At 40.6% G+C, this 25,733-nt stretch overlaps 1 protein-coding gene across 1 annotated transcript in view; it reads right to left on the bottom strand.

The window, feature by feature from the left end:
• CSMD3 (CUB and Sushi multiple domains 3) overlaps positions 1–25,733 on the bottom strand; it is a 1,852,015-nt gene that overhangs the window by 3,811 nt on the left and 1,822,471 nt on the right. The window contains exons 67-70 of the mRNA XM_033933128.1: positions 24,496–24,654; positions 14,758–14,870; positions 9,958–10,045; positions 3,560–3,695 (exon numbers count right to left, since the gene is read on the bottom strand). Coding sequence (XP_033789019.1) covers positions 3,560–3,695; positions 9,958–10,045; positions 14,758–14,870; positions 24,496–24,654 — 496 coding nt within the window. The remainder of the gene's footprint in view (positions 1–3,559; positions 3,696–9,957; positions 10,046–14,757; positions 14,871–24,495; positions 24,655–25,733) is intronic.

The raw sequence follows: 25,733 nt of genomic DNA, 5'->3' as shown, positions 1-25,733 counted from the left end.
AGCGCCAGCTGCAGCGGTAACAGCTCCCACGATCATAAAATTCCTATGAGTGTAGGAGCTGTTAATGCTGCACTACTCTTTTCTAAAAGGGGGGGAGGGGTATGTTTGCAGGATAATTATTGTTGTCTTTGTTAATTCATGTCCTTGTGATATGTTTATGCTGTTATTGCTCATTGAGGTACATGGTAATTTTGCTTGATGAGAATAAAAAATATTAAATCTAAAGCCATGTTTTTTCCTACCATTGGCAGATGACAGAAGTTTCATTATTCTGATATGGATCTCTCTGTGCCAGCTATGTTTTTATTTCTTCATTCAATCAGTTCATATCTTTTTAGTCATTTATTGTGTATTTATTCATTTTCTTTTGGTTAATGTTATGATCTTGTCAACATTGATCTTATCAATTCATTCATTTTTAACATGGCATGATCTGTTTTATTCATTTATCAGTTTATTAACTTTTCAGTTACTGATATGTATATTTTACTCTGTATGGACTTTTTTATGATATTGAGTTAATTATTGGATTTATTATTGATCTATTCATTTATTTGTTATTAAATAGTCATACTTTTGGTTTTATTTGTTATTACTTACATTTTAATATTTATCGGCTAGTATCATGGTTCTTCTTATATTTATTGTATTTATTATGTACTGTAATACTATTATTTTTAATTTATGTTTCAGCTATGCTATACATTAAGGGCTCCTTTCACAAAGGTGCTTTAGGGCCTTAACGCGTGGAATAGTGCATGCTAAAATGCTACGTGCACTAGCCACTACTGCTTCCTCTTGAGCAGGTGGTAGTTTTTCGGGTAGCGCTCACTAATCCGGTGCGTGCACTAAAAACGCTAGTGCACCTTTGTAAAGGGAACCCTAAGGCCCAGTCAGGTTTTCAGGATTTCCCCAATGAATATGCATGAGATCTATGTGCATGCACTGCTTTCAATGCATATTCATTGGGGAAATCCTGAAAACCCGACTGGATTGTGGCCCTCAAGGAGGGACTTTGAGATCCCTGATCTAAAATACTTAGTTCTATGACACAAAACCTTTTTGCAGTTCCATCTCTAAAGCATATTAACACGATAAGATCAAATAACTTTGCAGTGACTGCGCCATCTCTTTGGAATTCTATTCCTAATTACCTTCATAAAGAATTCTCTCTGCTTCATTTTAAAACAAAGCTGAAAACAATTCCTGTTTCAAGATGCCTTTGATACCTAATTGCCCTTGTAAGGGCTAAACACTTGCTGACTGCCGCAAGCAACACCCCTCCCTTCCCTATTGTTCTTCCCTTATTTGTTCTCTTTTCTCAAAATATTGTAGTTTTTCCCCTTTTTCCACCTGTTCCTGTTCGTTTTCGTCCTTCTAAACTCTCATGTCGTTTTTTCCTTTTTTAATTATCAAGTTCTAACCTTGTTTTATCTGTTGAAAGCTGTGTTTTTATTGTACACTGTTCAGAAGTTTGAGTGAGCCATATAAGAAATGTTAAATAAACTTGGAAACTTAATAGGCACTAAGTTTTGTAGAATTGGTGCCTATATTGGTGCCTAACTTTAGGGAGGCTAAAGAATCAGGGCCTAAGTGCCATATTGCTTGATTTTATCGTTATGATTTGTGGTTTTAATCTATTTATATGTCTCAGTCTTTTGTATGGTGTTATACACAAAAACTTTTCTGTTTTAAGGTTTATGACAGGGAAGCAAAGAGTTTAGAAAGAGACATTGTAAAGTTAAATAATGTATTAAAACTTATGGCAACTTACAGAAAGGGAACTATAATAATTTTATAAAGATCTGGGGGCCATTGGAACGATATTGTAAGGAGTAAACATCATTTTCCTTGGATGAATATATGTACACATTGGGGGGTGGGAGGAAGTTTTTCTGGAAATTTCACTAAATTATGTGTTTATATTATATTTATGATATAATTGATTATAATATTTGAAAGATGGTGGGTGGGACGGGATATAATTTTTATGTTTGTAGAATTATATGAGAATTACAAGTGTTATTGTTGTTACTAATGATATATTCCTGTACGCTTGCTGTAAGTTTTCAAAATGAATAAAGAATATTTTAAAAAAAATAACAACAAAAAAAAACTTATGGCAAGAATGTCTAGTCTTTGTAGATTGACTCAGTAATAACCAAAATTTCTAACCTCAATTTATATTTGAATCAACTTTCCCACCCCACCCTTTTTTTGGGAGGGGAGGTTAACTCGGTTTATATTTGGGTTGGTTTATATTTGAGTATACAGTATCTCCAAAAGTATACATTTTAGAATGGCATTTCATATAATCCAAAGTTGAGCGGAAATCTAGTTCTCTTTTTATAGAAGGAAAATAATGTTATCATGTTTCAAGCTATTTCTTTTCCTTATATACTTCATAAGACTGGCATTTCGCCACTTCTAAGCAACACGATTTTCATCCAAGGCTAAATTAATTTTTGCCCAATAGGAAGAAAACAGGTTTTCACTGCAATAGATAAAACTCAAAATGAGCACAAAAGGGCACATTGCATAAACGGTGTCCCGATTGTAGGCAGCGGTAGGTGTTCTACCACTGTCTAACCAGCCAACCGGGACTCACATTTTCAAGAAAAAATAACAACCCCATGGCAGGCCGCCTACACTTTCCATGGGAGGGGCCTTAGGTATGTGGCCCAGTCGAAGTATTAAGCCACTCATACTACATCCCAGGATGAACTGAGGAGGCCTAAGACTCCTGTTGGTTTATGGGAGGGGCCTTAGGCATCTGGGCCAATCAGAGCCTTAGGTCCCTCCCCAGTGCATCCCAGACTGCATCTGAAAGGGGGAAAGCCTGCCATTTTGGAGTGGTGGGCCTACCGGTCAGAGGATGTATGCAACCCTCTGGCCTGACTTTCATCTTAAAAGGTATGGGGGGGACTGGGGTGCCAGGGGTTTACATGTTAGGAGGGTGTCAGGGGGTCTACAGATATGGGGTGACTCTGGAGGAGGGGTGTCACCGAGTGGGGGGAAGTTCTGAGTGAGGGGTGGCAGGAGGGAGTGGGCATCTCTCCTGCTAGGGGATTTGTCAGGGGGAGGGGGTGTCAGTTCCAGCAGGAGGGAGTGGGCATCCCTCCTGCTGCGGGATTTCTCAGGGGGAGGGGGCAGGAGGGAGTAGGCGCCAGTCGACTTGGCGAGAGGGGGGTTGGGGGTTCCCGGCCATGGCCACTCACCTGATCGGGTTTCCCTTACCACGATCAGCTAATGGCAAGGGATCAGGCATGATTTTCTAACCAGTGCCTGTGACTTGGGTGCCGGTTTAAGAATTGGGCCAGTTAGGTGGGGTTAGGCGTCTCTCTGTTAGGGCAGACAGGATTCTGTATAGTACACCGTGTGTGATTTTCAGCAGCTGCTTAGATGACTGCTGCAACTGGTGTCCTATACAGAATTTCCCCCATATTGTCAGAATTAAACTGTATAGGACATTATGGAAACTTTCTAAATTGCATTATTCAATGAGTAACAAATTGCTCACTGATAGAAGGTTATATGCAGAAGGCCTGCATGTTCTTACCTTTGTTTGTAGAGATAAAATCCAAACCCTGCAAAGATAAGGGCGAAGAAAGGCACCAAAATAGCAATGGCCACTGAACTACTATTTGTACCGTGTGTTTGATTTGAAGAATTAGACCCTTCAGACATATTAAGTCCTGTAAAAGAAATTAAAATTTGTCATAGACTTTAAATCTCAAAAATCTTTCTAGCATTCAAATCTAAAAAAAAAAAAAAAATTCTGCCATTATTTGGGGGGAAATGAAAGGTTATCTGTTGAATAAAATAGTCTGAGTAGAAAATAAACAAGACCATGATAAATGGAGGCTTGTGGGACAACGTGAGAAAACCAACAAATCATATCAGGATAATTGGCATCAAGAAGATAAAATATTTGTAGAAAGTTAATGTGTAGGCTGATAAATATCTCTTTCTGCCTTATTAGCATTGAACACACCTCAAGGTTCTTCATTAATTTCCATATTGCAATAGGGGAGAGTGTGGCGCAGTGGTTAAAGCTACAGCCTCAGTACCCTGAGGTTGTTGGTTCAAACCCACACTGCTCCTTGTGACCCTGGGCAAGTCACTAAATTCCCCACCCCTCTCCCATTGCCCCAGGTCCATTAGATAGATTATGAGCCCACCAGGACAAACGGTAAAATGCTTGAGTACCTAAATAAATTCAGATAAACCATTCTGAGCTCCCCTGGGAGAACAGTATAGAAAATTGAATAAATAAACAATAGCTAAATTCAGATTTGAAATCTGAGTCATTCATTTTAGATCCATGCTTTCAACTTTATATATTGAAGCTTGGAGAGCTGAACAGATATTACAGGAAGTTATAATTAAACATCTTGCAAACATCTGACTTGGAACGTTCCTTGTTTTTTGATCTCCCGCAGGGCTATGGCCATCTCCAAATTTTATCCATAAGGAACATGACAAATGTGGATATATCAGGTACAAATGGAAATTAAGATCCTCACCATAGTATGTTTCCCCTGTGGTTTTCAGAGGAAAAAGAATTCATAACCCAATGCCAGATTTATAAAAGTGAGGATTTATTCAGTTTCTCCTAGGACAAATCAGCTGGTTTTCAACATCTCAGTGCAAAAATTACAGTCACTGATTTTTTTGATAAATCAGCCATATACAGGAAAAGGTAACTGAATAGTATAGTGTTATTGAATCTTTTGGGTTTTAGCATCAGGTAGCTATGTTGACTTGTAAAAATAAAATTGACCTACGGTTCTATGGTTCTATCATGTTATGAAAGGGAACGCGTTTCTATCTTTCCATTTTTTAATAGAAAAAAATATAAACTTCCTCCCACACAATTAAACAAAGGTCTGATATAAGCCATGAATGTATTTTTGCCCTTATAATGGGGCATACTACTTCATGATTTTATATGAAAACGAGAACTTCACTATTTCTCTTAGCTCATCTTTACAGTTTGCATGGGAGCAAGATATTAACTGGATTGATAGTAAAGATAAATGGCAAACTCTTTCTACTATTCTCACTCAAACTTTTTATTTTTTAAAATCACAAAGCACCATGGATCCCATATAGAATGTTCAAAACTTGTCTTTTACCGAAAGACACTTGTTAGCATTGCTTCTCTAACAATGGTAATCTCCACCATATGATTTATTCATGTCCTTTTGGACTTCAATATGGTCAGAAATTAAGAAATTTCTTCCTATTACCGAGGACCTGTTTTTTAAAACTAATAATGTTTAGACCTTTAGCTTTATCCACTTTATTGGATAACTGGCAATTTGGATTATTTGATAATGTCCTGACTATTATGTGATATTTTCAAATTGGAGAAATTAATCTTTGCTAAATATTACTTTTTGATGGCGTACTATTTTCATGATCCATGCATATGAATGTAAAGCTGCTGAGAATACTAGTAGGTCACAGGTTAATGATAAAATTTGGTCACCAATTGTTTCTTACCAAAATATATAATAGACATTTGGAGGCAATCACTTTTTGTTCATTTAACATTATTCATTTCAAATTTAACCTCCCCTTCCCCCATCCCCCCGGTTTTAATAAGCTACGATAGAGGTTTATGCCACAGCCCAGAGAACTAAATTCTCAGACGCTCATGGATTCCTATGAGCATTGGAACATTTAGGGCCAGATTCTGTATAGGACGCGCAGTCTCAGAAGCTGACGGGCATCCTATATAGAATTAGGCCTAAGGCCACCTAAAATAAACCCGACTCTGTTACTGAAATCAATGTTATAGATGCCGTTTAGAGAATCAAGTTATTGTAGTCGCGGTTGCTAAGCTTATCGCAGCAAGGAATCTCCCTCCCCATGAATGCGGCAAGAAGGATGTCCAAGCCCTCCTGCTTGGAACATCCTCCTCCCCCCCCCCCCCCGAATGAATGCAGCAGGAGGGATGCTCAATGCCTCCTGCTTGAAACCTCCGCACACCCCAGAAGATCGCTGGCAGAAGTGTGCCCAATCCCTCCTGCTGGAACACTCCCCCCCCCGAACAAAACTGTCAGGAGGGTGCCTAATTCCTCCTGCCAGAAACCCCCCCATTGTAGATATCCCAATGCCACCCCCTTCCCGGTACATTGCAGGATGCACTGGGGGGGGGGGCCTGAGGTCTAATTGGCCCGGGCGCCTAAGGCCGACGATATTCTGGGGGGTGGGGGGTGTTCTGGCACGAGGTATTGGGCACCCTCCTGCATGCAATCTTCAGGGGAGGTGTTCCGGCAGGAGGGATTGGGCATCTCTCCTGCCATGTTTGTTCCGGGGGATGGGGGACTGGCGGCCATGTCTACTTACAATGTAGGCCAGAATTTTGCTGGCCTACATTGTATGCGTCTCCCGCTGGACTAGGAAAACGCATACGGATGCCTAGGTTCACCTAAGGTGAGCTTAGGCGGGCATGCGGGCCTCCTTAGGCTCCCGGAGGCGCCGCCAATGTATAAGGCCTGCCTCGGGAGCTTTTTTTTTTTAAAAAAAGCGTGCATCCTGATTGGCTGGTTGGATGCCTTTATTTTGAATGAGTACAATTTTTATTTATATACCATGCTTGACAATGTATACCCTAATCATGTTGTATTGTGTATTACAACAATGGTTTTGTAGAAATTTCTTCTCTGCAATGTTTCTTATTGTTGTGTTATGCAATTATAAACTCAATAAAAAATATGTAAATTTAAAATGAAAAGAAGCAAAATTGAATCCTCTTTTTTTAACTAGATATTTAGGGAAGAGTTCTGTATATAGTGCTGAAAAGATCCACACTGACTCTATAGAATACTAGCATAGTGCTCAGGTTGCGCCTAACTTTGGGCACTGGATATATATCTGATAGAAACAAAATTAGTCATGGACAAGCACTATCCTATAGTTTGGCACCACCCATGATCCACCTATGCCTCTCTCATGGCCATGTCCCCTTTTAGGTTATGCTTGGGAAAAGTCAGGCTCCGAGTTATAGAATAGCACGCAGGGGAGCATTAATTAACTCCAATTAAGTGGCCAATTGGTGTCTATTTTCTCATTAATTTACATGTGAATCTTGGGTCCGCATATGACAAAACAGTGTGACAAGGCAATGGCTATATCCAGGAGGATGCTAGGCTGCATAGAGAGAGGCATAATCAGCAGAAGAAAGGAGATGTTGATGCAGAGACAGTTTTAGACATGCTGGGGCCTAGGGCAGAAATTAAGTAGGAGGCACCTGATCCCTCTTCCTCCCTGCACCCCCCATGTCCCCCACCTGCTATTGCTACCACACATAATACAACTTTAAATAACTTTTTCACAACAAAACCCAAACAAACCTTTACCAAATACAGAACAAGAGATTACAAATAGAGATTGAGCTGAGAAGCCCAAACAATTATACTCAGCAAGTATCACAACAATGGAGAGAGAGAAAAAATCAGAAATGCACTTCTTTTAGTACTGAACACACAGGTGTCCTGGGCCCAGGTCCACCAAAAGTTTGCCACCCCCCTTGCTGTGGCTAGTGGGGATCCCAAATTCCTGCCAGTTGAAGACCACCTCCTCCAATCTGGCAGCCAGAAATCTCCAAGCTCTGTAATTCGTGACAGTATCCCCAAACTGCCACCTGCCGCAGAGCTTGGAGAGCTCTGGACTAGAGGAAGAGGTCTTCAGCTGACAGGGCTTTGGGAAGGAAGCATGAGAGAGTGCAGGAAAAAAATTTAGTGCCCACCTACTTTGGGCTCAGGGCCACCGCCCACTCTTACCCCCAACTCTCCCATCAGCTGTCTCGTATGTCACTGGACACAAATCAAAGATCTGTGACACACATATCCCAAAGCTAACATATTCCAGGTAATACATTTTTTAAAAACAACACATTTTCTACTTTTGTTGCCCAGACATTTTATTTATACATCATGCTGGTCCTATTTTGCCTCTTCTTTCCTGTGTCTTCTGCTAATTCCCTTTCCAGTGGTTCCTGTCCATATGTCTTTTCTCCTCTCTCCTGTCTTGTTGCATTCCCTCATTACACCTTGATCTTTCCTTTTTTTTGTCCTTCCTTCTCTCAACTATCACCCTTTCCTTGTTTTTAATTTTCAGCTACCTCCCAACTTCTCATCTTTTCTCATGCTGTAGCTCACCCATTTCCTATCTCATGCCTTCCCCAATCTTCTATACCCTTCTATCTTTCACATATTCCTCATTACTACATTTCTACTTTTGTACTCACTCTTCTCCTCTTATTCATCTCCTTGCAACTCCAGTCCCTTAGTTTTTCCCACATGATTCCACAATTTCAAATATATCTCCTCCCTCTCTGATGGCCTACTATTTCTCTGTCCTTTTTCCCCCACTATCTTCCTATCCCATCTCTCTTTCCTCTTGTCCCCTCCCCCCATGATCCATCATCTCACCTCCTCTCTCTTCCCTCCCCCTCATGGTCTAACTTTGTCTCTACTCTCTTTCCTGCTGTTCTTTTCTCCTCTCACCCTATGAGTCCTCCTCCCACCCCATCCAACATTTCCCCTTCTCTCCCTCCCTTTCATCCCCTGCTCCAGCATATTCCTTGTTCTTCCTGACTGCCCTTCCATCCAGCATCTTTCCCTCCCCAGGCCTACCTGTCTCCCCTGGGTTCAACATCTCTGCCATTCTCTTCCCTCCAAAGAGTGTAGCCATGGGGGTGTGGGAGGGAGGGGGCTGGGGAGGCAGGCAGGCCCCCCATTGTTGCCTCAGTAGCAGTACATATACTGTCTAACATTCCCCCACCCCACAAACTATGCAGTCCAGTATCTCTATCCATTCCTTCCTTCCTGCAGTCTGGCTTCTCCTCTTGCCGACCTGGAAGCTTTGTCTCTGCACAACACCAGACCGTGTAGAAAGGGAATGACACACCAGACCATGGGATGGAGGGAAATAGAGAAACACCAGATTATATGAGGTAGGAGAGGAAAAAAACACACTTCATGTTCACCTACAGGGAGAGGGGGTGGAGGAGGAATGTGTTGCCTCCACAGTCTACCTCTTCCCCTGCTCCCCCTCCAAATTTGAGGGCTGCCTAAGTCCTTATAATCCTTCCCATTGCCCACTTCTCTCTCTTTCTCTCCCATCCCTCATTTCATAATTTGTTTTCCTAGTCCCTCCCCCCACCTCTGGTCTGCATTTTCCCATCTCTCTCATCACCCCCCACCTCCACCCCTAGTCTAACTTAAAACAGCTCTAGGAGGCCTCGCAGTATAGGCATCTCTTCCCCTTCTGCCCATCTCCCTCATTTTCCCTCACCTTTCTGGTCTCCTTTCAGCATCCAAATGTTCCTTTTCAGAGGCGCCCCGGTGTTGCAACCATTCTCACAAACTGCAGGCGGCTGCCCTGAAGCTTTCCCTCTGCCACGATCTGCCCAGGCTGAAACAGGAAGTTGTGTCAGAGGGTTGACCTCTAGTAATAGTACCAAGAGACTACTACTAGGGGTTAGCACCACCATTGTGAGACCCAGAGCTGATGGGGCAGGAGCAGAAAAAGAACAGCCCCATCCCCATCACACTAGACACCAGAAATCATCTCTCAAATAAACCTTAGGGGTAGGTTCTGAGGAGAAATGGAGTTAGGGGATCAGACTGAAGACCCAACTGAACTTGGGAGGGAAGCATAGAGGCATTCGTAACTGAGAGGAGGATCAGAATGGGGGGGTATCTTAACATCCCCTTATAAGAGTCTCTGCCGATCCTCAGCTGGAACAGACATAAGAGTCATTTGTGCACCCCAGCTGAATATCAGCAAGGGCCTAAATAAAAGCCAATGAACAGCACCTGTCCAGGTAGCTCCAATTATTCAGTGCTGGTGTTTTTGTCTGCTTTACTGGCAACAGTCAGAGCTTAAAACATGCTGATCACTGCCAGGTGAATAGCAAGGAAAATAAAATCAAATAATTACCTAATCTTTGAAGTCCAAATTGTCCATAATCTCTACCCTGTATGAATCCTTGAAACACATATGTAGCTCCATCTGGTTCAGCAGAAACCTGTAAATGATGTAGGCAATGTTCTAACTGAATGCATTGATAAAATTATGGTCTATAGAACAAGTTTAGATCCAACCACCCTCAATGTTGGCTGCATTAAAGGTTTGAATGCACATTTCTTTGTGTAGATTTGTATAGGTTTCCAAAGCAAAAGGATATAATTTCTATCTGAAAATTAATCCTAACACAATTATGGATTTTCATTTAGGGCACAACAGTTTTGGGGGTTATGGTATATACATGCACTTGAATTTTCTAAAGTACACACATAGTTCCTTTTACCAATGTCACCTTTAGCAGAAGTTAAGCATAAAAGTATGCAGGTTTCTCTTTTTTTTTTTTTTTAATAAACCAGATTTGTGAAGAAAATATTGTTGTACTTGAAATAATATCATTGAATAATTGTTCCTGTGCAAAAACTGTGAATGTAACTATAAAAATACCAAATAAATAACATTTGTTACATCGATTAAAACCCATGTTATCGCCCTATGATTTTCGTACAGTAGTTCAGGCTATGGTTTTGTCGAGACTCGATTACTGCAATGCCCCTGTACCTTGGAATAACAAAAGCAAGGTGCAGGGACTGCAGGTAGCTCAAAACGCTGCAGCAAGATTGATATTTGGATTATTGAAATATGATCATATTTCACCCTATCTCCAACAACTGCACTGGTTACCAGTTGTTTGCAGAATACAATATAAAGGGGTAATTATCTGTCATCAATTCTTGTATGGAATCATACCAGAATTGTTTAAAAATAATATGTTTAGTTATTTACCAAGCAGATCATTATGTTCTGAGAATTTAGCTTTACTGAAACAAATGCTAACCCGAGGCTGGTGGAGACTGGTAAAATGACTTTCTGTTGTGCAGGAGTTAAAATATGGAACTCCCTTGTGGGCCAAATAAGGAATTGATGTGAAATGGGGCCTGTTTAGAAAATTGCTAAAGACACAATTATTTGTAGACGCCTTTCTCTAGTCAATCATTTTTCTGTGGTTTAGTTGAAGAATTATTCATGATCTCTTTATTTAAGCTTTTGCTGCTAATTTGCAGATATGTTTTTAGGGCTGTTTGCTTTTATTATGTTCTTTTATAATTTATATATGTAATTCATGTAAAGCGTTTAGTTTTAAATGGTATAGAAAATTTTAAAATAAATAAATTTAGGGCGTTTTTAGCGCACGCACTGGATTAGCGTGCGCTAGCCGAAAAATTACCGCCTGCTTAAAAGGAGACAGTAGCGGTTAGCGCACGTGGCAATTTAGCATACGCTAAGCGCGCACTAAAACCACTAACGCATCTTTGTAAAAGGAGCCCTTAGAGCAAGGGTAGGGAACTCCAGTCTTCGAGAGCCAAGTTCCAGTTGGGTGTTCAGGATTTCTCCAATGAATATGCATGAGATCTATTTGCATGCACTGCTTTCAATGCATATTCATTGGGGAAATTCTGAAAATCCGACTGGAATACGGCTCTCTTAGAGTAATGTTCAATTGTGATGATCAAAGCAAAAAAAGGAGAAAAGCCTCTACAAATTAACTATAGAAGTGAATAAGCATACATATAGGGACTGTTTTACAAAGCTGCACTAGTGGCCCCGAAGCCCATAGATCAGTGGTTCCCAAACCTGTCCTGGGGGACCCCCAGCCAGTCAGGTTTTCAAGATATCCCTAATGAATATGCATGAGAGAGATTTGCATACCTGTCACTTCCATTATATGCAAATCTCTCTCATGCATATTCATTAGGGATATCCTGAAAACCTGACTGGCTGGGGGGTCCCCCAGGACAGGTTTGGGAACCACTGATCTATAGATATTTAAAAGGCTTTGGGACTGCTTTTTAAAACAGGCCGACAATAATATTTATTAACAGATCATAAACAATAACAAATTTTCTAAAACTAATAAATAGAAAATACAGATTGCTTGATTCAATTATATACAGAAAAAAACTGTAATAAACATGAAAATGTTGCTTGACTATATGTTAATCCTTGAAGCACTTGCAATTTTTTTCTGCTTTTTTACTCAAAAGATGCAGATTCATTACAATATTTGCTTATACACACGTCAGATACAGTATTTTCTACATCTTGTGCTTTATGAGGAACGTAGTTTTCACTGAAACACATATTTGTGTTGAGTCTGGAAACATTTTTATATACATTGCAATTTTTTCTCTATGCAATTGTAATCAGGCAATTTGTTTTTGCATTTTATTGGTTTTAAGAAAAACATCATCGTTGTTTTTTGGTCTGTTAATATATACTATTTTATGCATGTTTATTCATCTCTGTAGTTGGTTAGAATTTAATTGGTCTTCCTCAACTCCATACTTCACACAGTCATGGCTGCACCCCCCTTTCAGATCCACATGCAAATTTTATGCACAGATCCCAGCACCTAAAGATGTGCATTCAAATTTGGATTAATGACAATTAGCGTCAATAAGTTCCCATGACACTAATTGACACCAATTAAATTGCACTTACAAATTGGGTACACACTCAAATTTGCATGCACAATTTTGTGTGCCATGTATAGAATAAGAGTGATAACGCTGTTTGAAAACTGACCAAATCATTTCCATACCTATACAATAAAGAACTTTAGAAAAAACCACATAACCAGATGTGCTTGATTAAATACAGTAACAATTTTATTAGATTTTATATGCTAATTTGTTTTCATAATACCTTAAATGTAACATTTAATTTTCCAAAAGATCTTGACCTGAACAAAATCAGTAACGCATAGAGCCTGATTCTATATAGTGCGACCAAAGCTGCACACACAAATCTGTGCTCATTGCAGTTGAATTGTTTAATAAGCCAATCAGTGCTGATAATTGGAGATTAATTTGAAGATAATTTGAAATTACATGCATAACTTGCTAAGTGTATTCTATGAAAGTGGTGCGTGTAAATTCGAGTCTGCGGATCAAAAGGGGGCTTGGCCAGGGAAGGGCAAGGGGTAGTCTTGGGCATTTACTAAAAGTTAGGTGCATTGTTATAGAATTCACCCGATCCACATGTAGCAGATTATTACTGTAAGCTGAAAATTGATTTTAGAATCAAGTATAAATAACACTAGAATTTGCATCACTCCTCATAGAATCATTACTAAATAAGACACAATAACACTTAACAATGGCAAAGCATGGGCCGCAGCTTTATTAAACTTATCAATCAATGAATTCATATAAACATAACATTTTCATACAAAAATAATTCAGTGTAGCTTAACAACCATAAACCTTTTGAGTTATTCGGTGTCGAACAAGCTCACCTCACAAAACTCAAACCCCTTGAGGCTAACCGGTGTCGAATTAGCCCATCTCACCACATTCAACACATTCCAACAAACCCCACTTCCCCCAGCAAGACTCGCGGTGTCGCAGAGTCATGCCGGCCACCCATGGCGGTTCCGCACGTGAGCAGAATAAGCATATATAATACATAACTTTATAAGCCACACTGCCCACAATTCACCCCATAACACATTTCCGCAAAAACTGCGATCAACCCAACCTCCACCCACCAAAAAAACACCCAAAACTGAGCAGGCGGGAAGGGAACAAATGTAACCCTACCTACCCACCTCTTCCCCACACACCCACCCTTCACAAAAATGATTTAACCCGCCAAAATCCCCTTACTCCCAACACAGTTCATCTACCAATTACAATTCTCTTTTCCTAACACCCAATCCTTCTGTCCTAGCACCCCAACAACCAATCCCTGCCACCCTCTACTCCCAATACAAACTCCATCATTCCAATCCCCCACCTCCACCCCAACTATAACAGGTTCGCTCTGCCACTGTTATCAGCTTACAGTTAAACTGTAAGCTCCCTAATTGCTACTGGTTTATTCAAGTATGCAAGGGTGTGCCCCACAACATCGGATGGACTGCATATCACCCAATGTTGGGATTCAAAAGCTTCGCTCGACAACACAGAAAAACATGGCTATACCATGTAGAAAGGAGCTAAGTTTGTAGACGGTGAGATAGGAGGTTTTTTTTCATGTAGTGGTGCAGAAGAGTGGAATAAGCTTCTATCTTTCATTAGCAACAAAATACTTTGCAGGCCTTTAAGAAACTGTTAAAACGTCATCTGTTCTGTTGTGTGACATAATACAGTATGTCTTTATCAGTGCTGCTAAGACTATTTTATGGTATGGAGGATTGTCTGGTGATGTTAATGTTGTTATGTCAGTTTGTCATGTAATTTGGTGTTGTCAGTTTTAATTTTTGTAAAATGATTGAAATGTCATGTGTGTATATTTATGAATGTGTTGTACTTTGCCTTGTAAAAGGAGGATTATAAATAAACCAATGCAATACAACTTAGGAACAGGTATTTAAGCCTGGTTTTCACTGGCTAAATGTCAAGTGGACGGGCGCTAAGTGTGATTTTATAAACTGCTCCTAATTTTGGAGACATTTTATAGAATGGCACTAAGCGCCGTTCTATTTAGTGCCAATTTTTAGGTGTCATATATAGAATATGGCCCAGATAGTGCAAACATTTGCTTTAGTTTAGTAAAAGAACCAACATACAGTAGCTCTTTATTACACCTTTTGCAATGGAGTTTATCTTCATTACTATGATTATACCAAATATAAATTAGCTATAAAGCACATTTATTTTCAGACATGTTAATAAAGAAAGAGCAATTTTAGTAGTAAACAAATATACTTACAAAACCATCCATTGCCCATTCTTCTTCATTCATCTTACTAACAGAAATGTGGGCCGGGGATTTAATTAGATATATATGAAGCATAAGTCTTACTTCGTGGCTTTTGTAAACTCCTGTGAAAACCAAAAAGTTACTGTTCATTTTGTTTGCTAAAGTCATAAGCAATGCATCTTAAATATAAAAACTTCCATTATACCCACATGGGATTTTGTAGTTCAGCCCTGGGGATGAGAATTAGAGAATGACACGGTGACAAAATTCGTCACTGTTCCCATCCCCGCGAATAACCGCGGGAAATAATCCCATGTCATTTTCTAGTGTCTATTTCAAACTCAGTCCTTCTGCACCAGCATTCTTCAGAGCAAAGCTTGCAGGTCAGTGGTTGTGGCCATTCATACTCTGATTCTTATGTGAGCCAAGGATAATGAAGCCATTGTGACATCACTGATGTGATTGGTTCTTAGGCACTGGTGGAATGAGGCATTATGACATCACAATATCTGCTCTGGATACCAGAGACTGTCATTCTGTAGTGTCTATTTCAACCTCAATCCTTCTACACAAGCATTCTTCAAAGCAAAGCTTGAGGGTCAGTGGTTGTGGCCATTCATACTCTGATTCTTCCCTCTCTCTTTAAAGAATGACATGAAGATGGTTTACCGTGGTTATCTGCTGGGACGGGAACGGTGATTACTTTTGTCACCGTGTCATTCTCTAATTAGAATGCTATGGGCAAAATTCCTGAACTGGGAGGAGGCAGGATAAATGCAGATATCAGTGAGTCATGTGCATGACATGGGCAAATCAGAGGTGTGGCTCTGGTCATGTCAGTTATCATGCAGGTCAGTATTATGCACTAACTGGCATGATTGATAGTAGATAGCTACACTTTATGCCACCCAGGAAAAGGATTTAGAAGTCATAATGGGCAATACAATGAAATCTGCTTAGTGTGCAGAGGCGGCCAAAAAGACAAACACAATGTAGGGAATTATTAGGAAAGGAATAGAGAATAAAATATCATAATGTCTGTGTATTGACACATGGTGAAACTGCATCTTGAGTATTGTGTACAATTCTGGTCACCACATCTAAAAAAAAAAAAAAAAGATGTAGCGGAACTGGAATAGCTACAAAGAAGAATGACCACATGATTAAGGGGATAGGAAAGACTAAAGAAGTTATGGCTCTTCTGGTTTAAGAAGAGATGACCGAGGGGAGATATGAATGAAGTCTATAAAATCCTAAAAGATATAGAATGGGTATTTATTTATTTATTCAAGTTTCTATACTATTCTCCCAGGAGAGCTCAGAACGGTTTTACATGAGATCATCCAGGTACTCAAGCATTTTTCCCTGTCTGTCCTGGTGGGGTCACAATCTATCTAACGTACCTGTGGCAATGGGAGATTAAGTGACTTGCCCAGGGTCACAAGGAGCAGCGTGGGTTTGAACCACTGCGCCACACTCTCCCCTACATGAGTCAATAGTTTAACAAAACCAGAAAGACTATGGGATACTCCATGAGGTTACATAGTAGAGCATTTAAAATAAATAAGAGAAAATATGGTTTTCACTCATCCCCAAATTCTATAAAGTCTGCCTAAAGATAGGTGTCTACATTGGTGTGCCTAGCTGATGCGGAGGGGTATTTTCAATATGACGTCTAAGTCTGAGTTTAGACATTTTTGAAAGTGCGCCCAAATATTGGGTAGAGAAAATGGTCATTTCTGAAACTGCGAAATGTCTTTTATTTTGAAAATGATCTTTCTAGATCTGCCCACTTTTAGTGCATCTATCTTTTTTGACCATTTTCGAAAAACAAAACATCCAAAGGAAAAACACACAAAACAGGCCATTGGGATATAGGAGGGGCCAGAATTTTTAGTAGAGAGGTCACACAGACATTCCAGCACAGCAGTGGGGCATAAAATTTTCCAAGTACATATCTCACTATAACCCCCTTACACTGTATGGTAAGTACAGTACTCCCCCCAAATTTGCAGGGGTTCCGTCCTAGAAACCCCCGTGAATTTTGAAAAACTGCAAATGCAGTTTTTTGCCTTTCAAAAGGCAGGAAAGGGCAACTGGAGAGGCAGGAGAAAGCAGCTGGAGTGCTGGCGGATTAAGAAAATCACTCGCAGTCTGCTCCGACTGCCTCTTCCTGTAGTAAAGTCGGGCTACACCAATCACGAGCTGCTTTGACATGCAGCTCCTGATTGGTGTAGCCCGACTTTACTACAGGAAGAGGCGATCAGAGCAGACCGCGAATGAGCCAGTCCGCGATTCACAAACTGCAAATTCGTGGGGGACCACTGTACTCCAAAACTTACCCCAAACCTTCAGTACCCTATTGTATACCCACCCCAATAGTCCTTATGCCTACAGGTGTCACCTCTATGTCAGTACATTAGGATTCTAATAAGTTTTGGTGGGCTCACACTTTCCACTACAAGTGTACCAGTTAAATTGGGATATGGGTCTAGGTCTCCTTCAATGCAGCGACCACTAGGCTACTCCAGACACCTGCTTACTACTCTAATAGGACTGCAGCTGTCATACAAGCAGGCATGTACTGTTTCAACCACATCTTTGAGGGGTGGGAGGGGTTCAGTAACCATTGGGGGAGTTTGTGTGAGGGGGAGGGGTGGGGGGAGTTTGTTATGCCTTCATCCCTCCAGTGGCCTTCTGGTTAGTTTGGGCACCTTGTTGGCACTTATTCAGTATTAACCCCAAACATCAAAATTGTGCCTTGGCCGTTTTAGAAAATGTTTGATTATCCCTGCAAAATGTCCAAATCATAAACCCGCCCTAATCCTGCTGAAAACACAGTTCTAACATGCCCCTTTGGAATTCAGATTAACTGCTGACCAACGGCATAGAAAAACATCTAGAAAATAGGTTTCAAAAATGGAGATTTGGATATTTTGGCGCATAAAATGTCCAAGTGCCACTTTATATTGTTTTTTTGACATGTTTGTCTTTTGAAAATGAGCCCCATAGGCACCTAACTTAATTGATAAGCTTAACTGGTGCTGATAATTGGCACATACCTTATAACTAATTGAATGTTAGGTGCACAACTTGGTAGAAGTGATTCTATAAAAGTTAGATGCCCTGTCCAAAGTGTCTATCTAATAATGGGCATGGCTTGGGGTGGATCATGGGTGTTTTGAGTTATTTGCACAATTAAAGAATATGGACCAAGAATATGGGCCAATGTGTGCCTAACTTAGGCACAGGCCAAGAAAACACTGGCTTAAATACAGTGCACCTAAAAGTTACAAGGCCTAGCGATGTCTAAGGCTGCTTAGCTGGCGCTAAGCGCAATTCAATATAGTGAACCTAACTTTTGTAGCAGTGCATTTGGCACCGTACTAATTGGCACCAATTTTATAGGTAACATATATAGCTAAGCTCGGAATTCAGTTTATGTAGCTGGGTTTGCAAAAGGTTAGGACAAATTGCTGGAGGAGAAGTTCATAAACTGTTATTAAAGCAGATATGGGGAAGCCATTGCTTATCTCTGGGGTAAAGTAATGTGGAACTTTGCTACTTTTTTGGACTCTGCCAGATACTTGTGACCTGGATCGGCCACTGTTGAATACAAGGTACTGAGCTAGATAGACCATTGATCTGATCCAATATGACAATTTTTTATGTTCTTATGTAATGTTTGGTAACCATTATTCACAGCATTTTCAGTCTTTACTTATTAGCACACATTCGGCCTGTTAGCAAGCCTAAAAAAATTAGTATGCATAAAATCAATTTAATATATGCTAATCCATGAATTTACACATTAAGTCAATTTGCATGCACTAAAATGTTTTTTAGTATCTATTAAAAATGATTAACACATACATGATATCAATTTTTTTGTCCTGTGTATACTCCTACAAGTCATGCGTAAAGATCACAACAACACCCCCCTCCCCTCCCCCCCGAAATATTGGGCTGGGAGTAATACAGTGTGATGAGGCTGTACAAGAACCAGATAAAGGCTAGGGTGCATAAGAAAGTGCATAAGAAAGTGGCATTAGTTGATTAGACAAGCAAATAACTTTTGAAAGGCAATTAACACCTGATTTACTAGGCTGCTTTTTTTTTTTTACCATTTTGTGTCTATGGAAACAGAAATTTAATAAATCAGATCCTTAGTGATTCCAACAAGATTAAATCTTGGTAACACATTATAAATAGTATTAAATAGTAATAAATAGTATTCCTTTAGTATTTCCACAGGTAATTCACTAACAAAATTAGCAGTATTAAATCGACCACAGCTGGGCTAAAACAAATTCAGCGAGGGATAATAAAACAGAGCAGAAGATATGGAAGAAAAATATTTTGAAGTCAAAATTAGTTTAACCTGTAAAAAATGTATTTGAAATATTAATTCATGAAGTTTTTAAAAAAGCAATATCTCCCTTACATTACAAATTTAGGGGCCCTTTTACTAAGCTGTGTTAGGTGCTAACACATGTGTAATGCATCTTAAAATGAAATGCCATAGAATGCACATGCACTAACCACATGCTGAAATTTTTAATTTTTTTGAGGGTTGTGTGTCTGGGGCAGAGCAATAGGCCTTCATGTGATGATCAATTACCACTCACTAGGGTTACCAAATTTTTCTTTAGACCCACCCCCAGGCTCTCCCAGTTTCACCCATTTACGCCCATTATGCCCCAGTCCTGCCCCCAAACCTGCCCTAGCCCTGCCCGACTGGATTTTGAGAAAGCGTTTCAAAACTCGGATAAAGTACCAGGCTTTGAAAAGCCGTCCCCGGACATGTCCTCGAAAAGGAGGACATGTCCGGGGAAATCCGGACGTCTGGAAACCCTAACACATACTAACTAGTTTGCACAGGCAAAGCGCTTGAGCGTTTAGGCCCTGATTCTATAAACGGCACTTAAAACATAGGCATCGAGGAATGCAGTGCTTATTGTCTGTCAATCTTAAATTAGCTGCCATTTATAGAATCACGTCTAGCAACGCCTAAACTAGACCTAGGTGCTGGTATGAGCCCTGATCTTAGGCACTCGCTATTTATGCCAGGGTTTTCTTGGCCTAAATACTGGTGCCTAAGTCCAGTTTATGCACCTACATGCAAAACATACCCAAGATCCACCCTTAATTATGCTCACTTTCTGGTAATCACCTCGGACTAGTCACCTACCTAAAAGTCATAGACGCCTACCACCCAATTATTTTTATCTTTTGCCAATTATGAGCTACTAATTGCTCATAATCAGTGCCAATTAAGCCTTTTAAATAGTTAACCCCTCCCCCCCTTTTACTAAGCCGTGATAGAGGTTTCTACTGTGAGCTGGGGCGCTAAATGCTCCAACACTGCTCCGGTGCTCATAGAATTCCTATGAGTATCAGAGAGGCGTCAGAGCATTTAGTGCCCCATGCCATGAAAGAAACCTTTATCGTGGCTTAGTTGCCTAGATCGGCTAGGCATACCAGTCTATGTGCCTAACTTTAGCAGTCTTTTATAAAATCTGGGCCTGACTACAAAATGCATGGTGATAAATGCTTATGCCCTAATTTTTTAAACGTCTTCTCAATATATTCAAACTTTACTCAAAAACATTTTCTTCAGTGATTCATAGAAAATACTCATAAACAAGACCTCGGTGGCTACACTAGAACAAATTATTTCATTTATAGTTCAAGTTTATTGTAGCAAGCCTCCTCATCGGTCAGCCCAAAAGCCTTAGTTATACTTTATTTAAATTATTTGAATATAAATCACTTATCTTAGTCATCAAGTTGTTAGGGACTCAGACATGAATTCATGTTTTGCAAATTAGCTGTCTCAAGGAGTATCCCCATTTAGAAAGATCCACCATCATTCTAGAACTGAGCTGGTGGTAGATCTTTCTAAATGGGGATACTCCTTGAGACTGGTTGAGGACCAGTTGTTAGGATGGGTTAAAATATGAGGATGGATGGAGGGTTTTGATTGGTGGAGGGAAGGGAGTTAGAGATTGGCTGGTAGGAGAGCAATTTTTGGCGGACTGGCAGTCACTTTGGTGTTGTATAGGGAGTAGCATGGATGTGTGGGAGGTGGTGCCTGAATGGTGTTTCCCTCCCACCTGCCCTTGTTTACTTTTGTTGGTATTTGAAAGTGTTGGGGTCGATGATTGGTTTGTTGGGGGAGGGTGGGTTCGGGGGAGGTTGCAGTGGGGGTTGTGGTATTGCTGATGAATTTGGAGGATATGGTATACAATGCAGCTGGGAAGTGAGTTAATGTACATGTTAAGTTGGGGAAGAAGGATCGCTCATGGGCTTCACCGCCATGAGTTGGAGTGTGACCTGATGATACCATAGGCCATGCTGTGGTTTGAAGTGTCATGGGGGTTGATGAAAAGTATGAGCTAATTTCATCAACAAATAGCTTATGGGGGGGTGGGTTGATGATGGGGGAGTGGTCTAGCCACATTAGGAGTTGAGGGATTAAATGACTTAAGTTCTGAGTTGTTGATTATGTTTAAGATGTGATGAGGAATAAAGCTACAGTCAAACATTTATTCCAGTAGAGAAGAGTATTGATGGTTATTTCTGAGTGCAAGTGTTATGTTTGGTATAGATGGTGACAGAGTGCACATGCAAATGTTAAGGGTGGCTTGGTATTTAGCTCTTGCTGCTTGGAAGTGCAGCTTGATAAAATAGAGGGTAATAAATAAATAACAATCCAATAAATAGTTAACTACTGAACAAATAAATAGAATAAATAATAAGAAATACTTAGAACCATTATGTACAAGATAATACACACAAAACATGTCAACTGTGCAGAGGCTCATTCTATTCATATAAAATGTGTGGGAACAAGTTTAGAAACCCTCGTGGTGTCAGTGAGAAACCTTACTATGAGGCAATATCATCACGTCTTCAGAAACATGTATTGTTATGTTATATGTAGGCTTCTATCCCTCCAAATCCTCCTATTGTGGAGTTAATTGTGGGTTACAATTATCTGTTTTCTCTCACTGCTATGCTTTCTCCTCCTCAAGGCCATCACAGCTAGGTCCAAAATTAGACTTCCTCCCTTCTGCTGTGATCTTAGATTCGGGAGAGCCTTTGAAAATTGAGTTTTCCTCATTAGAACTTGGTGTTCTCATTGATTCTTCACTTACATTCAAGGATCAAATAAACTCCCTTGTAAAAAAATGTTTTTTTCAGCCTTCGGGTTCTGCGGAAAGTTAGAGCGCTCTTCCATTAACAGCACTTTTCTGTTTTAGTCCAATCAATTATGCTGGCACGTCTGGACTATTGTAATTCAATGTATGTGAGTTTATCCAAGGCTAGTCTGCAGAGACTTCAGCTGATACAGAACACCGCTGCTAGTCTAATTTCTGGTAGGAGTAAGTTTGACCATGTGTCCCCTCTGCTCAGAAAACTTCATTGGCTCCCATCTATTTGGCCTCTTTATTACTTTTCTCCCTTTGGAATGGAATGTGTGTAGATCTCATCTGGCTAGAAGTTCTCAGAAATTAAAACTCTTCCTTTCCCTCTTTTAGAGGCAAAATTAAATCAATTAGGGACGTTAGTCACTCATTTTCTTTAAACTGACAGAGTTTTGGAACAACCTGCCGCTCTCACTAAGAAGCTTAGGTCCCTTCTAATCATTTAGGAAATCCCTGAAGACTGTTTTATTTGCAAAACATTTTGGAAATTAACTATTCCTACCTCCCCTAAACCAGTTTCTTCTGTTTTATTCCTCTGTATTATTTGATCTTAATGTTAACCAAGTCGAGCTCCATATTGGTTGATGACACGGTTTATAAAACTAAGTTTTAGTTTAGTTTAAACCTGGAGCAGTGCTAGTGACCAATCTTGGAGAACATGTGTTTTTTTTGCTGTACATGAGCAAGTAGAGCTGATACCAGCTTTTATTTTTATTTTGTTTTGGGGGGGAGGCAGAGAGGTACTGATGTAAACAAGGGGTGCCAGAGCAACATTTGGATCAGGACTCCTCTTGAGCTAGCACTGAACAAATGAGTTAATCCTAAGTGAAGAAGAGAATCAAATAGTCATATGTCCAAAACTTTTTTAGTAACTTATTGAACATAATGGTTCATAGTCAAATGCGTGCAAGACAAAAGCGCTTGGACATAAGGGCGCAGACAAGTGAGCGCAAGACAACTGAGCGCCAAGACAATTTTGAAGCATGCTGAATTGTCATTGCGCTGAGTTGTCCCTGTGCCCAATTGTCTTGCACGCTGTTATCTTTACGCTCACTTGTCTTGGCACTCAATTGTCTTGGCGCTCACTTGTCTTGCGCTCACTTGTCCGCGCCTGTTTATCTGCACGCTTTTGTCTTGCGCGCAGTTGACCTGCCACCAAACATAATATAATCAGAATTCATATTTACTCCTTTTTATCTTTAGGGAATATTGGCCATTTTGCCTCCCCCCCACCTTCACACATACACATACATTTTCACAAATGAAAGTGGAGTTACGTATTTGCCGGCGTATAAGACGACTTTTCAGTACCTTAAAATCCTCCCCAAAGTCGGGGGTCGTCTTATACGCCGGGTACTGTTTACATGCCCTTACTTTACATTAGAGAGCTGCACGGGGACGCCCCTAGGGTCGTGGGGATCCCGTGGGGACGCCCCCTAGGGTCACGGGGATCCCATGGGGACGCCTCCGAGGGTCGCGGGGCTCCTGCGGGGCTGGATGTACTCAGTCTTCTGGATGTACGCGGCTCTTCTTCTCCCTACCTTCTCTGCTTGCAGCACAGAGCCGAACGGAAGTCTTCCCGACGTCAGCGCTGAAGTCGGAGGGGAGGGAGGGCTTAAACAAAGCTTAAACAAAGCCCTCCCTCTCTCCGACGTCAGCGCTGATGTCGGGAAGACTTCCGTTCGGCTCTGTGCTGCAGGCAGGGCAAATAAGGAGAAGGAGAGTAGCCTCGCGGTTCGAGTGGCTACCAAGGGAGAGGGGCGGCCCGCCCCGCCCCAGTTGCAGCACAGCCGGCCAGGTTCCCTTACTTTTGTGGCACTTCCCCGACCGACCGATAACAGCCCGGGTCCGACAATCCTCCCTGCCCTGTAGCCGCGAATCTAAATTACCTTCTTACAGCAGCTGTCCGCTGTAAGACCCCGGGACATCAGCGGGGCCATGGCGGGACATCAGTGTGACAAGGGTGCCAGCTCCTTCATCCTGCGCAGCGGGAAGCAGCGGCGCTCTGGCCCCACCCCTTTTCTCTTTACAACGTCTCTCGCACATGCGGCCGTGTGTGGAGTCTAGCCCTTAAGGAAGTTGCGGGGGCGAACAGGAGGCTTTTGAAGGCTTTTAAAGGGAAACTGTCATGCCAGCAAACTTGCTAGGGACTTGCCCGGCACTTGCTCTCTCCCTCTATGTGTTATCTTCCTTCTATCATTGACAGTTTCAGTTTGGTTAACAGTTTAGAAAACAAATAGCATGGCAGCTCCCATGGGTTTATTGTTCTATTCAGCTTTAGTGAATTAATTAAAATTGTTGAAATAAATTCTGATGTTCTTTTAAGTTTTATTTGTTGTGCAGAAGGTGTGCGGAAGAAGGAGTAGTCTTATATGGCGAGTATATAACAAACTCTATATTTTAACTGTAAAAGTTGGGGGGTCGTCTTATACGCCCAGTCGTCTTATACGCCGGCAAATACGGTATATCTGAGCTTTGAAAAACAAGTTTGAGATACAGATGTAGATCTTATTTTATGATGATTAGACTACTGTACCTGAAAGTAGCAGTTCCATGTTGCTATTTGTGAGTGTTGCATTTACTCTGCCTGTAGATGCATTGAAATTGTTGATTGTCAAAGTCATAGGCTGCATTTTGCCTTTATAGCTGTAAGAGCCTTTCCATATATAGTTCTGGGCAAACACATCATCGGGAACTGCAGAGAAATTAGAAAAATATTAATAGATTACAGTGGAACCAGACTCTATTGGACCATGGCACTATTAGCTTTCATTTGCTATGGGTTATTTTCATAGCTGCTGTTCGATCAAAATTAACCACAACTCAATCCTGAGTAAAAATTTTGATTGCTGTTAATTATATTTTTGTTGCCCAGATAGTGCCATTGAATATCTTCTCTGAACACTGTGACACTTTCTGGTTAACTACCAGAGTCAAACTAGATCAGCAAAAGCTTATAGATGCCCTCTTGTCATTAAGAATTGTCATACTGGGACACACCGAAGGACTATCAAGGTCAGTATCCTGTTTCCAACCCTGGTCCCAAATACCTAGCTAGATCCCAAGTAGTAAAACAGATTTTATGCTGCTTATCTTAGGAATAAGCAGTAGATTTCCACAAGCCATCTCAATAATGGCCTATGAACTTCTCTTTTAGGAAATTATTCAAACCTTTTCTAAACCCTGCTAAGCTAACTGATTTCACCACATTCTCAAGCAACAAATTCCAGAGCTTAATTACACATTGTGTAAACAAACATTTTCTAAATGGATAACTTAGCTCTCTAAGGCACTAGATAACCTGTTAGTCTAAGTGTGGGTTTTTTTTCAACCAGTTTGGGCAAATTGTTTTTCATTGTGATTTTAATTTTTTGATATTTTATACTGAACTACAAAACTTTCTGATCCCTGACGTAGGCAGAGACGCCAAAACATGGCCCATGTCAGGTCCATCATTAAAGTAGGATTACCCGGAACTCGAAAGCCCTTTAAGTCTAAGGAGATCAGAGCAACAGTCTTATTGCCATCTATGTGTTTAAGAATAGATGCAATAAAGCCCAAAAGGACGGTCTTAGTGCTTTGTGAATTGCAAAAAAAACCCACATCTCATATGGATGGAGAGCTTTTCTCCTATTAAGATGGTCCTCCAATTTCTGATGCACAACCTGTTTAGCTAATTTTCAAATTAATGGCAGATGGGGCTATAGGATGATAATTAGATGCTTGGGTTACATCTTTATTTGAATCTTTAATACTGGAGGTCATAAAGGCCAA

The sequence above is a fragment of the Geotrypetes seraphini genome, chromosome 2 (assembly GCF_902459505.1).
Source record: "Geotrypetes seraphini chromosome 2, aGeoSer1.1, whole genome shotgun sequence".
Lineage (NCBI taxonomy): Eukaryota > Metazoa > Chordata > Amphibia > Gymnophiona > Dermophiidae > Geotrypetes > Geotrypetes seraphini.
The sequence above is the reverse complement of the archived record's forward strand: the minus strand, read 5'-3'. Positions and strand labels throughout refer to the sequence as shown.